Source organism: Schistocerca nitens, chromosome 2, assembly GCF_023898315.1.
Source record: "Schistocerca nitens isolate TAMUIC-IGC-003100 chromosome 2, iqSchNite1.1, whole genome shotgun sequence".
Taxonomy (NCBI): domain Eukaryota; kingdom Metazoa; phylum Arthropoda; class Insecta; order Orthoptera; family Acrididae; genus Schistocerca; species Schistocerca nitens.
Window position 1 is genome coordinate 626,929,930 of NC_064615.1, and position 16,547 is coordinate 626,946,476.

The window sequence follows — 16,547 nt, forward strand, 5'->3', positions numbered from 1 at the left end:
CTGTAATGTTACAGTTTCTGCAGATGGAATCAAAATTTGATGTACAAATACCAACTAAACAGCTACATACCTTTCCAAGGAGTCACTTGATAAATTACTGTCACTGTTTACAGACTGCAACAGTGGATGTGGCAATGACTTCTCATCTTCATCTGATTCCCAGCCACCTCCAGCACGTCCAGGTACATGTGCTTGCGAATGACAGAGATACATAAGGCTATACAGTAACATGTATTAAAAGTTGTAGACGAAACTAAAACAACTAACTCATTAAGCAAGCCAAAGTAAAACTGGATTTAAAATGTATGCAGAAACGGATATACTAAAGATATCAATCTGAATGTAAAATTATGAAACCAATCCTATACATCAAGTCACAAGCATGTCAATATTATACTGGGCAGACTACAAAGCTTACAAAGCTCCTGAAATGAAAGGAAAAAGAACACAGTACCAGTATTTGCTAATTATAGCAGTGTTACTGATAGGTACAAAAAGAAATATTTATACGGAAACGTACAAACTGAGGTGTGTAGCTTCACCCTGGTTAGCAGATCTGAAACATATTTACTTGGGATAAAATTAATATTATTAAAATCAGTCACAGATATTACAGCTGGAAGAACTATGTAAACTGTTCAGTGCTGTAGTGGTACGGTTCGAATAAAGCTGACATCCACTTAAGCAGTTATCAGTTGCAGAATGAATAGCTATCATCAGAATGGGAATGCTGACACACACTTTCAGTGGGCTGTATGAGAAGGCTAAAATATTTAAAACTTGCTTCTGGAATTCTTTCCCTGAATGAAATCATATTAATATTCTCCTTTTGATCATTGCATGTATTCTGAAATGACAGACACATAGATAAGTGACTGTGGGTTTGAAAATTCACCAAAAATACTCTTCAGATGTAAGGTCACTAGGACAAGATGAGATAACGATTCGATTGTTTATAGATTACCTGAAATTTATTACCTTCTAGCAGCAATATATTGTAGATCATTGAAGGAACAAAGTATTTCAATAAATTTGAAAAATGTACAGCTCAATCTATTTTCAAGAAATGTCAGTGTGCCATTCTCAACAGAGAGTAACTTGCGTCAAGTGTATCCCTCAGATTGCTACTGCTCATTGTTATTGATGTTGTGGTCTTCAGTCCAAAGATTGGTTTGATGCTGCTCTCCATGCTACTTTATCCTGTGCAAGCCTCTTAGTCTCCGAGTAACTACTGCAATCTACATCCTAAATCTGTGTACTGTCTTCATCCCTTGGGCTCCATCTACGATTTTTACCTCCCACACTTCCCTTCAGTAGTAAATTGATGATCCCTTGATGTCTCAGAATATGTCCTATTAAACGATCCTTTCTTCTAGTCAGGTTGTGCAACACATTTCTTTTTTCCCCAATTCTGTTCAGCACTTCCTCATTAGCTACACAATCTACCCATCTAATATTCAGCATTCTTCTGTAGCACCACATTACAAAAGCTTCTATTCTCTTCTTGTCCAAACTATTTATCGTCCATGTTTCACTTCCATACATGGCTACACTCCATACAAATACTTTCAGAAATGACTTCCTGACACTTAAATCTATACTCTATGTTAACAAATTTCTCTTCTTCAGAAACGCTTTCCTTGCCATTGCCAGTCAACATTTTATATCCTCTCTACTTCGACCATCATCAGTTATTTTGCTCCCCAAATAGCAAAACTCCTTTACTACTTTTAAGTGTCTCATTTCCTAATCTAATTCCCTCAGCATCACCTGACTTAATTCGACTAAATTCCATTATCCTCGTTTTGCTTTTGGGATTACCTACCAGTCATTATATACATCATGAGCAGTAGCATCCCCTCCCCCCCTCCTCCCATGAACCAGAAATCTTGCCATTGGTGGAGAGACTTCTGTGCCTCAGCGATTCAGATGGCCATACTGTAGGTGCAACCACAACGGAGTGGTATCTGTTGAGAGGCCAGGCAAATGTGTTGTTACTGAAGGGGGGCAGCAGCCTTTACAGTAGATGCAGGGCAACAGTCTGGATGACTGAGTGATCTGGCCTTGTAACATCAACCTAAAAACAGCCTTGCTGTTCTGGTACTGAAATGGGGAAGCTACCACTGTAATTTTTCCCAGTGGCGTGCAGCTCTACTGTACGGTTAAATGTTGGTCAACAGGGGTAATGCAGAAGCAGGTTTGATAAGCAATAAGAAAATTGGAACGCAGGTAAGCTACTATGAGCAGCATAGTGCACACATTATTGTAGCCAAGATAGACAGGAAGCCCATGTCCATCACAGTAGTACAAGTTTATATGCTAACTAGCTCAACAGATGATGAAGAGACTGAAGAAATTTATGATAAGATGAAAGAAGTTATTCAGATAGTTAAGAGAAATGAAAATTTAATAGTCATGAGAGATTTGATTCAACAGTATGCCCCCCTTCTTGCAGCGGTGTACCGTAGGTCTCTAGAATTGCTAGCAGTACAAGCACATTCCACCAAAACTTCTCAAAACACGAGTTTGCCAAGGAGTTGAAAATCTGTGACTTATCTTATTTTCTCTGGGTTGAGATGGACTCCATTGCTATTAGCTATTAGCTATTTTCATCTCTTGGGCACTGAAGAGGCACTTTTTCGTTTTTTGATGGAGGCTTGCAGCCTGATGATACTTTACCCAGTTGTCAGACAATTTGGATGTTCTTCAAATACCTTTGAAAAGTGAAATTGGCAATTTGACAGTAACTTCCTACATTTACCCATAGATGTAGCAGAACATGATTCTTCATCAGTGGAATTGAGTGCATCTATCCTGAATTGGTAAGGCTGTTACTATGCACATAGCTTTTATGGCTGCTTGTGACTGTAGTAACCAAATAACATCTACATCTACATCTACATCCATACTCCGCAAGCCACCTGACGGTGTGTGGCGGAGGGTACCTTGAGTACCTCTATCGGTTCTCCCTTCTATTCCAGTCTCGTATAGTTCGTGGAAAGGATTGTCGGTATGCCTCTGTGTGGGCTCTAATCTCTCTGATTTTATCCTCATGGCCTCTTCATGAGATATACGTAGGAGGGAGCAATATACTGCTTGACTCCTTGGTAAAGGTATGTTCTTGAAACTTCAACAAAAGCCCATACCGAGCTACTGAGCGTCTCTCCTGCAGAGTCTTCCACTGGAGTTTATCTATCATCTCCGTAACACTTTCACGAGTACTAAATGATCCTGTAACGAAGCGCACTCCTCTCTGTTGGATCTTTTCTATCTCTTCTATCAACCCTATCTGGTACAGATCCCACACTGCTGAGCAGTATTCAAGCAGTGGGTGAACAAGCGTACTGTAACCTACTTCCTTTGTTTTCGGATTGCATTTCCTTAGGATTCTTCCAATGAATCTCTAACATACAAAGCTGATCCACATAGCACAAATAAGGCTTTGCCCATAAATCTCTGAGCAATAACAAAAATACACCTCTTGTGACTCCACACAAAACAAGATAAAAGAATCATACAGAAGGTGTGACAATAGTGATATACACAACAACTGATGTCAGTGGTACAAACTAAAAGAACATAGTGAGAGTGAGTCAGCATTGCTCTGCACGTATACAAGTGCGAGTCACCGGTTGACAATGTGATGGAGACTGTGCCGTGTACATGCTTCCTACAGGCGGCTATAGTGGTTGGCTTGTGCTGATACAGTTGGCAGTTGATTTAAGTACATACACGTGGCACATTACATTCAGAGCACTCATATTCACATGCACTAGTAGCAGGATACAGCACACTTCTCCCTCATGAAAGGAGGGCACCCTGGTGATTGAGGAGATGCTGGTCGCCTGATGAGAGAAACATTCACCGGGTCCAGAGTGGCACCAGCCGGTGCCAATGGCGAGGGCGGGACGATGTACTGGGCAGGCACCAGTGCATAGGGCCAGAATGCATGGAGACACACGCATGCTCGATGACAGTGGTACGTTGCTATGCACAACGACAGCAACAGGGAGGAGGGTGCCATTGTTATCCCTGCATCCCCATCTCGGGCAGGTCCTGTGGAGAGGAGATGGTGCTGGACCCACCGGCGAAGATGGTTGAGGCGATGATGGTAAAGGGGCTGGTCGAGGTGGCTTGACTGGAACAGCAGGCTGTGGCAACAGAACGGAGACCAGAGACAGACCAGCACCTGGCACCTTGAAGCTGTAACCCCAGGGCGCCACACGTGGAGGAGGCAGCCAATGGGATGTATGCGCCTCCACAGCAGGTGACAACGGGGTCAAGGCAGGACGGTTGGGCTGTGGCGACAGGAGCCATGAACCGGTAACTTCTGGCAAAAGGGGGGGCGCACCTGATCAAAGTGGCATACAACCAGCCCGTCAGCTGTATGGACGTCACAAAGACAGCGTCACCAACAGTGGACAACACTGGCTGATATCCACTTGGGCCGGCAACCTAACCCTTGCGTCCATACCAGCGATCCTGGCGTGAAGTGGCTGGACGAACCCAACCATGGCAGGTGCATCGGAGGCTGCTGCATAAGTTGGAGAACCATGTGTGGCTGTTGGCCATGGAGCTTAGCCAAACTCTGCTCCCTCATAGGCATGAAGCAACAGGTGCTCAGAAAATGGAGAAGGGCGTCGTCCAGTAAAGAATCCACAATAAACTTTTTCATTTGGGATTTGAACGTACACACTAGCTGTTCCAACTTGCCATTTGACTGAGGGTGGAATGGGGAGCCATAACATGACCAATGCTGTGGTGGGAACAAGACAATTTAAGTATGTGAGAAATGAATTGAGGTCCATTATCGCAAACTAAGGTACAAGGCAACCCCTCAAAAATCCCACAAAAGCTCATGAATGGTGAACTTAGGTAATGTAAATGCACGCTAGAGAATGTAAGAAAACTGGGAAAATGCATCCACAATCAAGAGGCAATAGGAATTCAAGAATGGACCCACAAAGTCTACATGAAAGTGTTCCCTTGGGTGGTGTGGAGGGAGTCAGGGGGACAGAGACACTGTGGGAGCTGCCAGTTGTCAGGCACACTGCTCACAAGCTGTGACAAAACAGATAATTTTGTCATCAATTCCTGGCCAAAAATTGTGCCTCCTAGCTAACAGTTTAGTGCATGAAACTCCCCAATGGCCCTGGTGGAGAAGGCATAGAATCTTGCGCATAATGCGGCAGGAGTGACTACTCTGGAAGAGGTCTTCCGAGGACAACAATGAAATCCCATCAAAAACGGAGAAGTGATATTGTAACAAAAATAGTTGCACAGGGAGTCTGAAGCCTGACCTGGCAGTTTACTGGCCAGCCCTGTTGAACAAACCATAGCATCTGGTAGAGAATCGGGTCAGTCTCAATGGCAGCTCCCTTGTGCGAGCTCATATTTGGGAAACCCTCAACTATGGTTTCTGCTTCAGTTTAAAGATGGAACAAAGCAATTCTTCCCAATCAAAGTCTGGATCAAGACCCACAGGAAGGTGGGATAAGGTGTTCACTTTGGCATGTTTAGACATGGGTCAAAACCAGATTTCATAATTATAGCAAGACAAGAACAGAGTGCAGCATTGTAAGTGATGTCCTGCCTTGTCAAGCAAGGAAGTGTGATGATTAAATAAGGAAACAAAGGCTTTATAGTCAGTAATAAAGTGAAACTTGGAGCCATACAAAAAAAAAACATGAATATTGTAAAGAGCACAGGCTATGGCAAGAGCCTTTTTTCCCATCTGGAGTAATGCTGCTGAGCTGGAGTAACAGGTTTAGAGGCGAAAGCAACAGGTAATTCAGAGTCACTGGCATATCAGGGCGCTAGGACCATGTCGAGGCCATACTGTGTGTTATCAGTTGCCAAAACTATGTGCTGGTCCCGAGAGAAGGTAGCTAAACAAGGGGCTGAGAGTAGTTTGGATTTCAACATTTGAAAAGTGTGTTTGCAATCTGGGCTCCAGCAAACAAGGGATGCTATGGATGGGCCAGTGTGGCCACCCCCAGCAGGAATTTAATGGTAGTAGGCTGTCTTCCACGGGAAGGCCTGAAGCTCGTTCGTGGATGAGGAATGAGACATAATTTTAACAGTGGAGATGTGGTCCGTCAGAGGGGAACCCCCACCCCGTGAGAGCTCGAACTCCAAATAAACAATAGAAGGTTGAAAAAACTGAGATTTTGTGAGGTTACACCATAAGCCTGTAGACTGTAAGACATAAAACAAAGTGTGGAAATTTTTCAAGTGCCTGACTATGGAGGAGCCCATGACAACAATATCATACAGATAATTAATGCAACCCGGATCAGACCTAGTCAATTGCTCTAAAACTCATTGGAAAATAGCAGGGGCACTAGCCACAGTAAAAGAAAGGAGAGCAACAGGAGTATTCAAAACAAGAATTCACTGAGACACTTCATCTACAGGAATTTGCAGATATGCTTCAACAAATCAATTTTAGAAAAATACTGGTCACCCGATATTTTCGGCAACAGTTCCTCCTGGTGGCAGAGAGGATATGTATCCATGATCAACTGCGTGTTGACAGTATTTAGGTTGGGTTGTTTGAGGGAAGAGACCAAACAGTGAGGTCATCGGTCTCATCGGATTAGGAAAGGATGGGGAAGGAAGTCGGCCATGCCCTTTCAAAGGAACCATCCCAGCATTTGACTGAAGTGATTTAGGGAAACCAAGGAAAACCTAAATCAGGATGGTCGGACGCAGGATTGAACCGTCGTCATTGACAGTAGTACTGAAAGTGCCAAAGAGGTGAAGTTTCCTCTATGCCTCCCAAACTAAAACCACTGGAGACGACCATTCACTAGCCATAACAGTTTGCACCACCCCTAGACATTGAAGTATGTCTAATTCTGCTGTCATTTGATGTTTCAGTGTGACAGGAACAGGGCACGCATGTTAAAAACGAGGCTGAGCCATGAATTTCAAAGGAAAAATTAGTAACACACCATATATGTGGACAAAAGGTGAACTGTGTCAGTGACAGAAAACCCAAATGTCTGAAATGCACCCATCCAAAACAAGTTCTCAACACTGGCATCAGCAACCATCAAAAATGTAACAGAACGAACCAGTGACTTGTACAAGGAAGATGCCATATATTGTCCCAACAGCGCAAGGTTCTGCTTGTTACAAAGGCCAGCTTCTGGGTGACCAGTGTCAACACTGACAAGCCTAAACTCACATGGGTTTGAGAATTCAATAATGTCACTGCAGCACCTGTGTCAAACTGTAGCCAGAGCACTTGGTGAAAAAAACATAACTCGATAAACAACTAGGGAAAAGTCATAAGCATCGGAATTAACACTGTTTACATCCATGTCCATATCATCAGCAACCTTCAGTAAATGACACACAGAGATGATGTGGACTTTCTTCTGAGAATCAATATGTGTAGCCCGCCGATTGTTCATGCTGGACAAAGCAAAAAGGACAAGACAGAAATAGAGAACAGTGATGCTGGTGCTTTGGCAGTCACGGAACTTGAGCCAGCCTTGGTCTGCTTGGCGCTGTGTCCGCATGTTTACCACTGCCAATGCCACTTCCTCATGCAAGCTATCTGTTGTCCTAGTGGGCACATCTTGTGACATGACTGCCACATCGCCCCATGCTTCAAAAGATTGTGCCACTCGCAAAACTTCTGCCGAAGGGCACAGAGTACAGCCTTCTGGTGCACTTGCTCATCTGGAGTTACACAGATAATTGTGTCATGCACACAAGGTCTGCATAGAAGTCATTATGAGCATTAGTAATGAATGACACTTATGGCTAAGGCCGTGAAGTTCGACTGCCCCAGCTCTGCACGATTGGTTTGGTCATACATTCAACTCACGCTGCTACGACATGCATTCGTTTGCGATGGTAGCTGGACAATAAACAGCACGTGTGATCAAAAGTAAGAGCAGCCAGTTCTTGTAAAGAGGCAAGCTAACACAGTTCTTGATACACCTAAGGTGGAATAAAAAAAGAGGAAGAAGGCTTCACACAAATTCTAGTCTGTTACACTGAAAGCCAAAAAATGTTGTGTGGGTCTTTTTTGTAAGATTCCCAATCCTCATCTGAATCATCATGCAGAGGAAAAGTCGGTAGACAGACTGGTGGAACAATGCTCTGTCTGTTAATTGAGGCCGACAAAGTGGTCACTGCCAAAGTTCAGTCAGGCCCAGTAGCATTATATCCATAATGACTAAATCTGATGAAACCGCACTTAAAGACTGCATGTGCAGAAACCGTTTCAAACTCATTGCTGATCTTGTAGTAATCAAGTAATACATGAAATTGAGCCAAGTAAAACAAATATGGTTTTATTCTAAACCTCTGACTAATGGATGAAATAAATCTCTCATGACTCCACTTGTACCAAGACAAAAGAATCATACAGAAGGTGTGACATAAGCCACGCACAGAACAGCTGATGAGAGCAGTACAAAATAAAAGGACATAGCAAGGATGAATCAGTGCTGCTCTGCGTCTCTACAGGAGTGAGTCTTTGGTAGACAGTGCAGCAGAAACCATGCCATGTGCAAGCCTCCTACAGGCAGCGTCCAGAGGCCGGCCCCCGCTGATAAAGTTGGTGGTTGATTTAAGTACGCAGGCACAGTGACATTACACTCAGCACACGCGCGCACGCGCCCACACACACACACACACACACACACACACACACACATATATATATATATTCACCAGTAGCAGGATGAAGCAGTGACAATAAGTGATCCAAAATTCTCCGTGACCACTTGCAATGCTTATGACAACCACCCAGACAAGGGCACAGCCAGGATTTTGTCAAAAGAGGGAGTGTTTCCAATTAAATGGACCTTAAAAAGGCTCATGTTTCTCATTTATTCTGAAAACACATTTATTTATTTTTAATTTTATGTACATAATCTGTGTTCAGGAGGTCTTCCTACTGCCAAGCAAAGATTCACTATTGCAGAACAGAAGATTCTTAATGTTGCGTGAATAACTTGTAATGTTACATGGATTCAAATCTCTTTTGACAATAGCTATCTTTCCCCTACCACAATCTTGTATTTAAATTTAAAACTTATCTGAAACCAAGTTAGAATTCCTTCAGCACATCAAAGCATCCGAAGTTCCTCAATTCAATTAAAAATTTTATTAAAGTATCTCTCATCTGATTAGAATTCTTCAATTTTCTACCCGACCAAGAACATTTTTAAAAATTATTGTTTAATAGTCAACTTGAAACTATAGCTACCAAATTTATGCATAAAACAAAAAGGAATATACAAATACTAGGAGCTGCACTTTTGGCATCTTAACAAGACTCATGCATTAATTTCAAATTGACCTCTAAAGTATAAAACCTCATAAATGAGTTTGTATTTTCTATGATAATATGGTTATACCATCTTTGATGATGATAACACATCTATGATGTACAACACCCTTTGTTGTTTATATGAAATTTATTTTCTTTTAGGTATGAATGAAATACAGAATGTGCTGTCATCACCCCCCCCCCCCCCTCTGCTCACCACTGACCCCTCCCTATTGATCCTATCGGAACTGGTTTTCATAACTGAGTACTGCTCAGGTGACCAGATTGGGCAATATCTTGCCATTTGGACTACTAACAACAGAATTTTGATCAGTTTTTTTAAAGACATGAAAGCATCACTTTTCAGGTGATATTTTTGTTGATCAACACGATTTTTGGCTGACACAGGCAAATCCAAGTGTATTTTTATGCGCTGATTTTAATTTAATATATTTGTAATGATGTGCTGTCTTTTGAAATATTGAAATATTGCAATCCCTAAAGTTCTACCAGTCTCCAAAATAACACATCCAGTGCTAACATTACAGGTTATAAATAGGTAATTAGGCTATTATAGCACTGCGTACACATATTTAACTTACCATAATACTAGAGGACAAATCCAAATCAGTTTTCCTCTTCTTTCTTGTTACTGACTTATCCATAATTAGAAACTATCATAACAGTACATAACATAAAATCAATAAATGGCAGCACTTACATTAAATTCAACTGCAAACAAGAACTGAAAAGATTAACAAAACAACTGACCTCAATTAAGGCCAACATTGTACGGTAGTTGGTCTTGGCTATAGTAGGGATGGGCAAAAGTCGACAGTGTTATAGATATAGTTTAAATTTAGATACAGTGTTATAGATATAGTTTCAATTTATTGATGGTCTTTTTGACTATCAGCAGTGCATATTCCTTTTTTGTTGCATGTGTGAAAATCGAAATATCTTTCGATTTCACTACACGGAAGGAAGGAAGATTGGGTTTAATGTCCCGTTGATATCAAGATCATTAAAGACAGAGCACAAGCTCAGATTGTGTCAAGGATGTGGAAGGAAATTGGCCATGCCCTTTCAAAGGAACCATTTGCCTGGAGTGATTTACAGAAATGACGGAAAACCTAAATCTGGATGGCCGGATGTGGGTTTGAACAGATCCTCTCAAATGTGGGTCCAGTATGCTAATGACTGTGCCACCTCAATCAGTTTCACTACGTGGGAACTTGGTCATGTGTAATTTCATTTAGGTGATAGGAATGGGGTCCGGACCCTCCCCCACTGGCTATGTCCTTCGCCAGAGCAATCTTTGTTATGTACATTGGAATGGCTTCTCCAATCTGGAGCTCTGATCTTTTATAGTCTATGATGCCTGCAAGAAATCCCATCCAAGAATAACATTATGACTACATTCTATTAAAATGACAAAATCGAAGGGCTGTGTTCTGCCTTTGGCAGTCCAATAGCAGCTTCCTTTTTCCCTGTCGGCTGAGCGTAGTATTTTCCATATGTAATCCTTAGCACAATAGCTTTTGTATTACAAACAATAGTCTTTTTTAGCTGGAGATGATAAACATTCAACACTACAGAAAAAGAAGCCTCCAAGTCAACCAACACCCGGACTGGTTGGTTGTCAATGAAATTTCCTGACATCTTGGTCACTGTCACCTATGGAGGATATTTGTCTGTGGCGACATCACTTCCATAGATGGTTTCCCCGGTCAGTTTTTCTGTATTCAGTGGCTATGTGAGTGACTGGTATCTCTGTACAGTGATGGGGAATGGTTATGGCATGCTGGAGAACAAGCTTGTCAAGCGTAGGGGGCTTCATCCCACAAGTTGACTGTAACTGCTTCCAGTTGACTGGAATGAGTAACACTACTGTGACGTTTTTCGCCACAATAGTCAATGAATGCTGCAGTAGCATACAAGTTGTCCAGAGTGTCTAAGAGTGGAAACATATCAATGTGTTGTCATCAATCCTACAAATATCTGTTCTTCTGTGGGATGTAATACTCGGCGGAGGGGTTGATTGTACCTACATTGTTCACATGCAGCACCGTCATTACATCAATACACCTCTTCTTCAACATTCTCTATTACCTCCTGACAGATGGGTATTGACATTCGTGGCTACTGTCTCTTGTGTAACGTGGTTCAACATTTCTGTCTGTTATACACTGCTGTATCTTCTTTCTTATTACCTCATATATGTGACAGATGAGGTCTTGGTGGTCTTCCACAACGGTCATGGGGACAATATTTGGAAGTCAGTCATACCTCTTTCATCCAACTTTTTTGTTGCTTTTGTCAATACATTGGAACTACTTGATGAATTTCTCTGTTTTTGTGGCATCCTTTACCACAAGAGCTTTTTACATGTCTTCTATGAGTTCTTTCATAAAATGTGAGATTTTTCAGCTTCTGTCCTATTCAAATTCACAGTGTGGCATAGGGCCAAAACTTTCTGTATATAAAATTGTCTCATTTCCCCATGATGCTGTGCTCTGTTCTTCAACAGTCATCTGCTAAAAGGACCTGCTGCTGATTGTCATCAAATGTTTTCTTCAGTTTTGTTCGGAATTTGTACAAGTTATTGAGTTTCCAATCCTTTTTCTCGAACCACTGCTGGGCTGTGCTGATCAAGTGAAAGTACACTTTTGTCAAGCGCATCAAGTCATCTCACCAATTGTATTTGGTGACTGGGTAGGATGCCTTCTGCCATTTTGTCAGGTCCTGATGGGCATCTCCAAAAACATTGACAGGTGCCTGATTTGCAGTTGACATATTGCTGCTTTGTAATCCATTGGTCTCTTGAATATATGTACCTTAGAAACAATACAGTGCTTGTATTTTGGTTCTCGTCTGTGTAACCAATGGCTTTTATGTTGCCTAATTGGAGCCACGATGACGTAGACGTTTTGAAGCACCCAGCATCTCCACAAAACAATGTCCTGTTGTAATCACAATCAAGTCCAAATCCAAATGCAAAGGTCGTCAATGAAGTACAACACTTAGCACTGAAAACGAGTTTATTACAGATGTCAATGTTCAGACAGAACAGAACTGCCTCCTGGACAGATAATGTTGCTATTTATACAAACATCAAATATTTAAGAATATCCAATAAATACAAACATACGAAATTTCTGGAACCTTTTAGAAATTATAAATACTAAATAAATATTTGCTGGTAATCAGACTTGAACTGGCAATTTGTAGCACACCAGCCAGAGACACTAAACCATGTATTGCATGCAGCATAGCTCACAGCACTATTATTTTCTCCTGCATGTGTTTCACATAATTAGTGTGATTGTAAAATCAGTTATATTCAAGCTTATACATACTTCCCGCATGCTGTCACTGTTCATGATTGCGTCAGGAGTGGAGGAGGGCAGAGAACAGATTGTAGCAGTGTACGACACATCCACCACACTTTATATGATGACTGGTGAAATACAAACGTAAATACAGATATGACTCAAGCACGGTTGTCAGAGGGAAGCCAAAGATCTTTGGCTTCCCTCTGACAACCGTCCTCCATCCTTGCTACCCTCCCTGTTTTCCTTTCCCTGTTGCTTCATAACCTGGGTTGTGAATAACTGAATCCACTTTCCCTTCTTCCCTTTCTTTCCCCTCTCTCCTCCCTGATGAAGGAACAAAGTTCTGAAAGCTAGGAACGTAAACTTTTCTGTTCTGTTTTTTGTATCTATCGGCTGTACTGAGCTGAGGTAAGTACTGGCCAGCCCCTCTATCTCTTTGTTAGTAAAGGTGATTCTTAATATGTCAACATCACTGAATTCATAAATGACTTTCATTTTCCTCCATCATATCAGGATTTTAGACAAACCAAGAAAGAAATATTCACATATTTTCTTCAAAAAGCATTATGATTTGTGTAAGACTTACAAATGAACTTCAGAGGTTTTTATTAACAAATTTCACATTCCCATTCACTTCACAAATATCACATGGATGAGGTCTTGTTCAATTGGTATCAAATGTTTCTCTCTTAGATTCTTCCTTGTACTTTTCCACAGCATCCAGCAGTAAGGTGCTATCACTGAAGTATTCCATCATCCTTGGTATCTCCTCTCCACTTCCGGAATATTCTGGTGGAAATTCTGTCCATGTTCCTCACTAACTTCCCCAGGCTGTCAGACAATACACCCAAATGTGAAAACAGAAAGTTTCAGTTGAAACTCATGTTGCAGTCCAATGTTTTCAACTTCTGTAGCATCTTGTTCACAATTTAGACATAATCTGGATGTTTATTTTTTCATAGAAAATTGTCCATAACTTTTTTTAAATGCACTTCAAGCACTAGTCATAGCAGCTTCAAATTTTCTTTCTCTAAAGAGCTCGGATTTGAGGACCCATTAAGTTTCCTTCTGTAATTTCAGATTTTCAGACAGAGCAGGAACTTTGTCATTCAGATGTTTAAAACTATCACCATCTGGATCAAGAGTTTTCATATACTGTTTCATTACACCATGTTTTATTTGAAGAGGTGGCACAAGAATTTTCTTAGGATCCATTAGGCTACCCCATATTATGTTCTTAATACCTGGTGTTAAACTTTCTCTTTTGTGACATTGTCTTTGTTTCCAATTTTAGTCTCCTGTCTAGCTACCCCACTCACAAAAATAACATGAATTTTTGTGAATCCCTGTTGTTGCCCAAATATCATACAAATTACTTTAAAATATCCACATTATGACCAATGATGTTCAACATATTTTTCTCCAAAACATACTTCAAACTTCAGGCGGTAGAGCACTTGCCTGCGAAAAGCAAAGATCCCGAGTTTGAGTCTCAGTCCAGCACACAGTTTTAATCTGGCAGCAAGTTTCATACCAGCACACACTCAGCTACAGAGTGAAAATCACATTCTGGAAACATCCCCCAGCCGTGGCTAAGCCATGTCTCCACAATATCCTTTCTTCCAGGAGTGCTAGTTTCGCAATGTTCGCAGAAGAGCTTCTGTGAAGTTTGGAAGGTAGGAGATGAGGTATTGGCAGAATTGAAGCTGTGAGGATGGGTTGTGTGTCACGCTTGGGTAGCTCAGTCAGTAGAGCACTTGACCACAAAAGGCAAAGGTCCTGAGTTTGAGTCTCACTCCGGCACACAGTTTTAATCTGCCAGGATATTTCATATCAGCACACACTCCGCTGCAGAGGGAAAAACTTATTCTAGAAAAGACATCAGTTTGCTTGACGATATTGTATCTGTACTGCTACAACTTTGCAAATGGGTAACCTCTTCTGAAGATGCAAAACAAAGACTGGGATTTAATGTTCCAACAATGAGAAGGTCATTAAAGCCAGAATACATGGTCAAAATTGAAAATGATATAGATATAAATAGTCTGTGTCCTTATCAGGGGATGCATAACTGCATTTGCATTAAGTGATTTAAAAAAATAAATAAAAAATAAAAAACCTAACTCTGCATGATTATCCTGAATGCAAGTCTAGTGCCTTTGAAGAATCACGTTTTCTGCTACATGGGTTGGCTGGACATTAGGACAGTACAAGCATAAGGCAACAGGGAACACTATAATTGTCTGGGGAATGGTTTCATGGCATTCTCTGGGACCTTTAGTCCATATGGAATGCATTCTTGACCTGCTTACTATGAACATAGTATTCACATTATTTTCATATTATCGTAGCCTCCTTCGGTGATGACAGGATCTTTTAGTATTATAATTCACCTTTTATGTGGCTGGAAATGTATGAAACATGGCAGAAGAGCAAGACTAAAACTTCAAAGTCCCTAATATTGAGATCACCTGGATCTTAACTCAACTGAACATCTGTTGATCTATCTCAACACTCAACACTCTTTGACTAACTGTAGAAAGCACTGCAAGCATCTTTCGATCAGATATCAGTTGATCCAGATGTTTAAACTGGAAATAACATTTATTTTGAATACTAACAGACATTCACAATAATGTGATTTAGTGAAGTATGTCATTCTGTGTGCATCCCCTTTCTGGTTCAAAAAAGAAAGAAAGCTCAAAAGCCCAGTAGTAATCAATATTATTTCTGCACTTATCTGTTGCTCATAATTTACCTCTAAGGTGAGTGACAGTTCATTCTTTCAGTCATTATTTCCACTGTACCTTTATTGGGGAAACAAGAAACATTAAAAAGTGAGAAATAAGTCTACTCAGACAACGGATTACAAACTAGCTGTGTGATGAAATAATAAGTTCAGTCTCAATACTAACATTTGACTTTGAACTTCTGAACATCAGTGTTGTGTGGTGCATCTTGACTTTGTGAGCTGGACAAGGAATCAATTTTTACTGGTGTGTATTCTCCAGAACTGCTGGTCAATGCCTGTTTTATCATTTCATTTGAGTCATCAGTTGGATGTATTAGTTTTATTAAAATGTCCATAGCTTTGTCCTTCACTGTCTCTGAAACAATATACCTGAATAGATAAGCAAAATTATCGGGTGTGATACACAGCATAAGTAGTATGTGATGCTTTCATTCACCTTCTTTTTCCTTGGCAGTGTACCCAAAACCTTCATATTTTCCCTTGGAGCTAACAGAAGAACCAAGTCCTGTCAACTGTTTCTTCTTTGTAGAACCGGAAGTTGAAGTCATATGTTTCTCCTCATCCTCATTTATATGGTCAGCATCAAATAAAATCTCTAGAAGCTCCTAAAGATGAAAAGTTCAGTAACTATGTTTAAATTATAATATAACAATAATCATGTTGAGGATAGAAGAAGACAGTCTTGTTACAAGTTGTCAAAACGTGAAAAAATGAAGAAGATCTGGCAAATATGAAAAAGTACAGAGGGATCCTCAAAATCAAATTTAAATCTCTACTGTCAAAAAAATTACTAATTAAGGTGGAACAAATGCTTGATGCCAAACTGGCAAATCGTAAATCTGGTCCCCTCTCCAGCTGTGCCCCCGCATCCCAGCAATGGCTCTATATCTCAACCATGGGCAAGGGGAAAAAATCCAGAAAACTGTTTCATTATCATTAACATTTCATAAAAATTATACACAATACACTTTATAAACTCTTAGTACAGAACAACATACTCAGCAGCAAACACTCACTTTCAAAAAGAACTATCAACTGAACATGTTATACTTACCTTGGCATGATGTACTAGACTCACAAAATCAGAAATTATCATCACTGGAAATATTTTTCAACATAATTAAGGCATTTGATTGCATGAATCACAACTTCCTCATGCAAAGAT

General features: G+C 40.7%; 1 protein-coding gene across 4 annotated transcripts in view; it reads right to left on the minus strand.

Annotated features, from left to right (window-relative positions):
* LOC126236717 (AP-4 complex accessory subunit Tepsin-like) overlaps nt 1–16,547 on the minus strand; it is a 131,726-nt gene that overhangs the window by 63,095 nt on the left and 52,084 nt on the right. For all 4 annotated transcript variants that reach the window (XM_049946240.1, XM_049946241.1, XM_049946238.1 and 1 more), the window contains 3 exons: nt 15,819–15,987; nt 15,546–15,737; nt 71–191 (listed from right to left, as the gene is read on the minus strand). In XM_049946240.1, the coding sequence (XP_049802197.1) occupies nt 71–191; nt 15,546–15,737; nt 15,819–15,987 (482 nt within the window). The remainder of the gene's footprint in view (nt 1–70; nt 192–15,545; nt 15,738–15,818; nt 15,988–16,547) is intronic.